Source organism: Nothoprocta perdicaria, unplaced genomic scaffold, assembly GCF_003342845.1.
Source record: "Nothoprocta perdicaria isolate Ctin4 unplaced genomic scaffold, notPer1 scaffold_328, whole genome shotgun sequence".
In the NCBI taxonomy this organism is placed as follows: Eukaryota; Metazoa; Chordata; class Aves; order Tinamiformes; family Tinamidae; genus Nothoprocta; species Nothoprocta perdicaria.
In genome coordinates this window covers 9,645-17,047 of record NW_020455564.1, presented here as the reverse complement: position 1 = coordinate 17,047, position 7,403 = coordinate 9,645, and the positions used below count along the sequence as shown (strand labels likewise).

General features: G+C 42.4%; 1 protein-coding gene across 1 annotated transcript; it reads right to left on the bottom strand.

The window, feature by feature from the left end:
• Positions 1–1,898: 1,898 nt before the first annotated feature.
• GREM2 (gremlin 2, DAN family BMP antagonist) lies at positions 1,899–6,001 on the bottom strand. The gene is made up of 2 exons (XM_026043285.1): positions 5,990–6,001; positions 1,899–4,642 (listed from the first exon to the last, which is right to left on the bottom strand). Exon 2 carries the CDS (start codon positions 4,639–4,641, stop codon positions 4,135–4,137), a length of 507 nt encoding a protein of 168 aa, XP_025899070.1. The 5' UTR covers position 4,642; positions 5,990–6,001; the 3' UTR covers positions 1,899–4,134.
• Positions 6,002–7,403: the final 1,402 nt, after the last annotated feature.

Below are 7,403 nucleotides of genomic sequence, written 5' to 3'. Positions count from 1 at the left end.
CAAGAGTGGCAATGTAGTTGCCTGCATCATTGCCCCGTCTGGTCTGATTTTTTTTTACTCTAATTTTTTGGTGATCAACTTAAAGTTGCTACTAAAAGTAGTTACTTACTTCACTGAGCAGAAAATATAGCAAGAAAGTCTTAGCATTATAGTTATTTTGTTTTATATTCTAAATAAAAAGAGTTGCTTTTATACCAAGTCTTATATACCAGTTACTTAAGCTACAGCAATTTCAAGCTGCCACAAACAGAACATAGAGTTGAATTTTTCTGAATAGGAACTTATCACCAAAGGCAGAAGACAAAAAGGTCTGATACCATTCATCTCCACTCCCACAAACCCTCAATGATATAAGATTTAAGCTACAGAATAGGTAGCAATCCATGCCAATCTACTGCTTCAGGCTCATCTGTGACTGTGCTGTACCAGGTAAACATTCATTCGGCCTAGTTACAGAGGCATCCAAAGTTAAGTCYGTTGTCTCAAAAGCATGGCATTTTTCTGTGTGCCTTGGATAGCTCAGCAATATTTTCTCATGTATTCCCAGCTAGAGTTCAATTTTATTCTGTTAAAAAGTGTGTGTGTGGGGGGGGGGGCTGCCATTCTGGCTATTCTGTCATGATAGAAATTAGTATTTGCTGTACTCCCTCTGTTTCCATGTCCCACAGCATCACAGAGTAATGCTGCAGGCTAGTTTAATAAACACTGGATCTATCTGAGTAAAGCCTATTTTATCTCCCTAGAGACTTGCCTTGCTCTTGGATTGATTCCATAAAAGGGAGTTTATGGGATTACATCACATGCTTCTGGTGCTGATGGCAATCAGGAGGCTGGGAAAGCCAGAGCTGCCGTCCTGGCCRTGTGTGGCACAAACAGTTAGACGGCCAGGCCGATGCTGGACAATGTCACTACCTGCAAAATAGAAGAGTGGTTCATGGAGAGGGGAAATGAGAAAGGGCCACTGGAGATGGCCAGTTGAGCAATTGACAAAGGTATTCACCAGGTATGGGCAGAGGCCCCTGAGCACACCTRCATAATGCACAGGAGACCAGAAATTCTCAAAACAGCTACTAAAAAGGGGGCTTCCTGCAAATGTCTGTGATCATGCTGCAGAGGACACAAGCCTCCCTTGCTAGGTGTGGGCTAGATGCTCCTGCCATTTTTAAGCTGCAGAAAAAGCATCTGTTCTGGTCACATGGACAGTTGCACTTCAGAGGGGGAACTCACTTTCTGGACTGAACTCTACCTTCAAAATTTCTTTTGCACTATCTTTTCTCAGGGTTGGTAAGAAATCAAATCAAACCACTGCATGGTTTGACAGTTACACAGTCAACTTACACAAGAGCTGATAGCAAGCGTTGGAATTCAACTACATATAAAATTTTGTTATATGAGCAGGCCAATCCACGTTACATAGTGATGTGACTATACTTTAAAGAAAAACCATGTAGGTCAGGATAATGGCTATTTCTCTTACCACAAGTGATTCCATCAGTTTAGATGCTGGTGGAGCTTCAACTTCTGTCTTCTCAGTTAACCAAAAAAAAGCCAGGATTTGTGTGTGGAGAGTCAAGCCCAAATTCTATGGGGCTTCTTTTTTCTCAGCTTCTTTTTTCCTTTTCTCCACCTTGGAGTTTGGCAGAGAAGGGTAGTTAGGCTTTTCCAAGCCGTTAGGGTGAACCAACATTTACCTGATACTGGGAGGGCCAGAAGAAAGCTGAAGAAAACATTAATTTGAGACTGATTAGATACTGGGTGTTGAAGCAAAGCCCATACACCTGGATACCATATAACCCTAGGGTAGCTTTATTATTTATTCTATAATTTAATAGTAGACCTATAAAATAATTACATTATACTTAAAGCATTTCTTCATTTTTTGTTTTCATTTATAAAACAAGAATTAAATACAGTTTTAACCATTACAAGCTCAACTCGTTTTTTACATAAACACAGCTCCTAGAAGGAGCTTTAAGCTGCAGCATATTCATATTGCAAACTGGTGAGAGACCCAGACAGGGCATAGCTTAACAATAAAGATTCTTGCACAACATTCCTAACTGAAGTTACTAAGGTGTTTTTCCCTCTCTAGTCCAAAGTGCTAGTAAGGCCAGCTTTCAGTTCTCTTCTTTCAAAGGGAGACCAAGATGCCTGACATCTTTACAGATTATAACTATTGCTACCTTCCCATCCTCTCTCCCCTCTCCAAAACACTCCCAAGCTTGGACTGACCATTGCCCATCTAGTGGCTGGCATGATGCCGACAGCATTGCAGCAGTGGCCTTGAATGAGTGGTCATTTCTGACTCGAAGACCGCTGCAGAGAGCACATGCATAGCTGCTCATGCACCAGGGCTAACCTACCTGACCGACCTCATCCTGCCTGTGCCAATCCCCGTAAACCGCTTGGTAAGCTCCACGGGGGCTCAGTGTGCAAAGCCTCTTAGAGCAGCCTGTCTCACATAACAGCGACCTGCGGCACTGCACCCCTGGCTGGCGAGCGCACTAGGCACGTTAACCCCTTGGAGTGGTGGTGTGGGAAGAGGCTGCCAGGGAAGAGCTCCTAGAGCGAGCTGGTTTTGCTGGATACAGATGCTGAACTGTAAGACATGCATCGGGGAGTCAGTTTGTCATTTTTAATTTGTGTGCTTCAGATAATTTAGCATGCACGGGCTTTGGGTTGTGGGAAGGAGCTGGTTTGTTTTTTAAGCGTAAGACTTCAATACAGCTGGTATTAATACAGATCAGAGCTGGAACAAACGGCATATGCAGACATGCTAAACTCCCCTAAGAAAGCAACAACCCAATACAAGTTTCAATGAACTTAAAGTATCCACCATCACTGATAAGTCAGAACTGAAAATTTTATCAGATCACTGATATCTACAGATTGGTCTTTTCCTGCACCTCAAGCTGTGACCCACTCCAGCAGCGCGTACCAGCGGTTTTGCCCTTTACCACTAGCATGTTACCTGGTTTCCAACCACTGCACGGGAGAGTTGCTGCTACCAACACACTGGTGCGTAAGGCAGCTTTTGTCTTCAGTCCAACAAAGATCAAATTTGTTTTTTTTTTTGTGCTACAGTGTTTTAATACCTTAAGTGAAACATGGTTTCCTTAAGTGTTTTCAGCTCCTCTCCCACTTCCCCCCAGTCTGAGCAGGCATAAATAAAAGGCAATAACTGCACATTGTACTTTTTTTAGGGTAAGAAACACACACATACCTAACACAAAAAACTTACTGGTAAGCCAAGTTAAAACATATTCATTTTAAGCCAGACGACTGACCTAGCTAGCAAGTCTCTTACTCAACACATTTTAATCTCTGGCATACTCCGCCACAATAAAAATATACATGGCTAGGCCTATAATACTTTAAACAGCTGTTTACTATAGCTAGGTTACAAAATAAACACTGCAGCAGAGACCATGTGTTTGATATATTCTAACCACAACAGCGTAAGAATCCATCGTCAGTCTGTGGATGTGATCCTGGTGGCTGACCTAACACTTCCCCCTCTTCCCGTCGGTTCTTATCTGCGGTTCAGACAACCAGCCCAGAACAGTCTGTCATTGCACAACTGAGACTTGCTGAGGCTCTTCTTGCTGAGAYGGGTCTCGCTTTCCTTCAGCGTGTTGCTCCGGGTCTCCTCTGTCCGCATTGCCCAGCCCCGGGCTGGCCACCCAGCACTTGATCGTGTGAGCCCTGGACCAAAACACCAGCAAGGCCTACTTTTCTTGTTGAGGGGACTGGAGTGTAGGGCAGACAGCTTTACTCCACACAGTGGAAACATTTAATGCTGGATACAGCCAACTGGTCACTTGGACAATCAATCCCAACTTCTGGGAGCCTGCTCCATTCCGGAAGATTCAACCATCTGATGATACTGAAAATGCAATGAAGCTTTATGGCAAAGTGCCTAATATAACCCATTAGAAAGCTTTATTCCAGTAGAAAAGTGACAAGGAGCCTTTTCTTAGTAGAGAAATGCCTCCTGAGAGAAAGAAAGGAAGGAAAAGAAAAAAAGGCAGGAAAAAAAACCAAATCAATATGATAGACAGTGAGTCTGCTCAGTGGGAGAGGAGAGGCAACAGTGTGATGGGGCCAACACCACGCAGTAGGTACTCGCTGCTCTCACAGTTTGCCTGAGTTGTTGAGATTCACAGACATGCAGCGGCACTGCTTCACCTTCTGGATCTTCTTGAGTCGGAAAGGGGGGTCCAGCTCCGGGCACTCCAGCTGCACGGTTGAGGAGGTGACCTTATGCGGCTTGCAGAAGGCACACGACTGGAAGGATTCCTCCTCCTTTTTCACGTGCCGCGGTATGTAGAAGGAGTTACACTGCCCATAGCAAAAGCGGTTGATGATAGTACGGCTTATGCAGCCCTCCTCGCTAACAGTCTGCCGCAGGGGCTGCGTTTTGCACCAGTCACTCTTCAGGTACTTCCTCTCGGTTACCACAAGGGCCTCCTGGCTGGAGGCCAGCACCTCCTTGTTCAGATGCTGCCTCCGCTCTGAGTTGTTGCTGCTGCTGTCTTTGTAAGGGGACGGGATTGCTCCCGCAGGACGGTTTTTCCTGCTGTCTGATACTCTGACCACCGCTGCCATCAGAAAAACGGACAAGGCGAATTTCCAAATCATCCTGCAATGGCAGAACAAGGAGCTGTTAGAAGGCACTCAATTTAAACCACAAAATTGCACTGGAGTTTAACTTTACACATTCTTGTTGAAGAATGGAGATCTCACCACCTTTGTAATCCCACCACTTTTCCTAGAAGAGCTATTTTCTAGAGTGAATATTCATCAGAAAGAAAGACCCCATTGAAAGTCATGTCACTTCACCTTCTGTCCAAGCCTTCCAACTACTCTTTTCCCCAACACAGGGAAACTGCTGCTTTCATCATTGAGTTATTTTAGAGAAGTTTCAGTCAGAAAGGTTTTCAGGGTTTGGGTTTTTTTTTTTGTTTTTTTTTTTTGAAATCCTTGGCCAAACAGATGGGCAAACCTCTGGCTAACTCTAACTAAGTCTCAGAAAACTTCTGCCCATATTGCAACAGCTGATTTGTAGATTGCTAGAGAGAAAAGAAGGGAATAGTAGGTTACATAAGGTGAATCCTCACATCCCTGCTTGGCCTTGGAACTTCTATCTAGTCTAGTTCCACATATAAATATCGGAAGATGCCCAAAAGTGTATTTTTATTATTATACATTGCTTCTGAAGTTTCTTAGGGTTTATGACACTTGAAGTTCTGCAGTTGTCTTTTGGGGAGGTTGAAGGTTTGACAGATTTATTCTTGCAGTAAGAAATGCTTAAACCCAACCTTGAAGACTTCATTACTACCTGGCCTCTTAGGATAATAATTTAAGAATGTTTTTAAATAGATCAGAATTCAATATTTAGTTTAGATATGGCTTTCTTGATAAGGAAGATGTTACAGCATAATTCAGTTACTAAGTTAACATAATCAGCCAGTTAACAAAAATCCTTTTTTTTTATTGTTGTCTATTGGAATTTCTTCTCCTGTAGAGCATCTCTTACCTGGATTTTCATTAACTTGCCCAATTTATATTAGTAATGCATGAAAACAGACTACAAACAGATTGGTGTAGAAGTACTAGAYTTATCTTACAATGGTCATCATGAACTGCCATAACTCATAACTCAGATGAGAGGTTATTTTGTTCTTCCTGGGAAGAGAGAGAGGACTACCTCCAGGATGTGGGGAAAAAAAACATGCCCCCAGAGCTTCCAGGCCAGCAGTGAGGACCCTTCAAGTCTTTCTAAAAGTGCTCAACTCACTTTGAGGACTGCATTTTTAGTAATACTGTGGAAAAGTCCCTCTCTTCCCAGGAAAGCTTCAAATGTTTCCTTCAAGTAACGGCTTTTCTTCCATTAGAGTGATGCCAATATAAAAAACACTCTCACACCAATAAATATTGGTACCCTAACTCTGTAATTTATGATCTTGCAAAAGTACTCCCAACATACCAATGAAAACATGCCATTGCATGCTTGGCACTGAAAAAAATGCCAGATGTTTCTCAAAGACAAAGATCAAAAATGGAGACAGTGTAAGAGAGAACTGCAATGGCAGTAACAAATACTCCTCATCTAATAAAGCTCACCTGTCATGTATTTAACCTCTGTGGAGCTAAAGAAACAGGAATACTGGAGAAGGCTAGGTGAGATAACAGCTCCTTAGGTTAATTTCTAAGCCTATAAGACCTCAAGGTTAGTCTTGGGCTAGATTTCTAAGGGGAGAATTTGCAAGCACTGAAGAAAATGCTAATCCTAAAGCCGTGAGCAGATCACTGATGCAGAGTTAAATCCACCATCTTCTAGGTTTGAAAAACAATCACATTTAGTTACAAACAGTGTTTCTAAAACTCTTGTAAGTGGAGATAACCCAGGATCCCACTGACAAGCATTGTAGCCACGAGTACTTTAAATCAGTGGCCTATTTTCTCAGTGCTTAGCATTCAGTGCTCAAGTCCAAAGGTTTTGTCCAGAGTCTTTAACCGAAGCAAGGCTAGACTTGGCTTTGTTCATAGGTATTATCGCCAAGACCATTGGATGTCAACTCACACAGACTGGCCAAAATCTAATCAGGTAATTACTTTCAGTTGAATATAGCGTTCCACACTACCCCTCAAATTGTTCTCATGTTATTCTGCACTGATGGCTGCATTTCAGTAGTAGATAAAATAACTGATCCTAAAATGCATGTGTTTTTACATATAAAAAGGAAGGGGAAAAAAAATGAGTTACTAGTCCGCATCTAGAAACAGCAAGAGGATTGCTCCCCACTAGATGCCTCGCACCAGTCCTCTTCATACATACTCTTCTACTTTCCTCTTTTAATTGGAGCAATGCACCAGTTTAAAAGAGTGACAACTCTGCTGTCTCCTGTGGGAGAGTTCAGCCCAGACATCAGCTCTCTGCTTTCATTTCTCTGATCCTGACAGGAAAGACAGGAGTCACATCAGAAGAGATGCCCTTTCCTTTACCCCTTTCTCTTTTTTTGCGGGAGAAGACTTATCACAACCATCCTTTCTCACCACAAAATGCATAGCTGAAAGTTCAACTTTGCCTTGTTTCATGTCAAAGATAGGGTCAAGCAGAGATCATACGCTGGACTTCAGGGAAACTGGCAGAGCTAACAACACAGCGTCTGTAATGCAGAAAAATATTATAGTAGCTTTATAATTACTGAAATAGTTTTACCTAGGCACGGAGAGCCATTTGATAGAATAAGTAGGATTTATTCAGTAAGTCTATGCTTATAATTAATAAAGTATTATTAATCAAAGCCACTATTGTAATGTTATAAATCAAACAGTGCGTGCACATGTTAGCAAGTACTTGTGGAGTCAGATAGGAATGTGCCACCTCTTTCTACCAT

What these genes read in the sequence shown, in the direction of transcription:
- GREM2 (XM_026043285.1), bottom strand. Translation starts at nt 4,641, where the DNA reads ATGATTTGGAAATTCGCCTTGTCCGTTTTTCTGATGGCAGCGGTGGTC.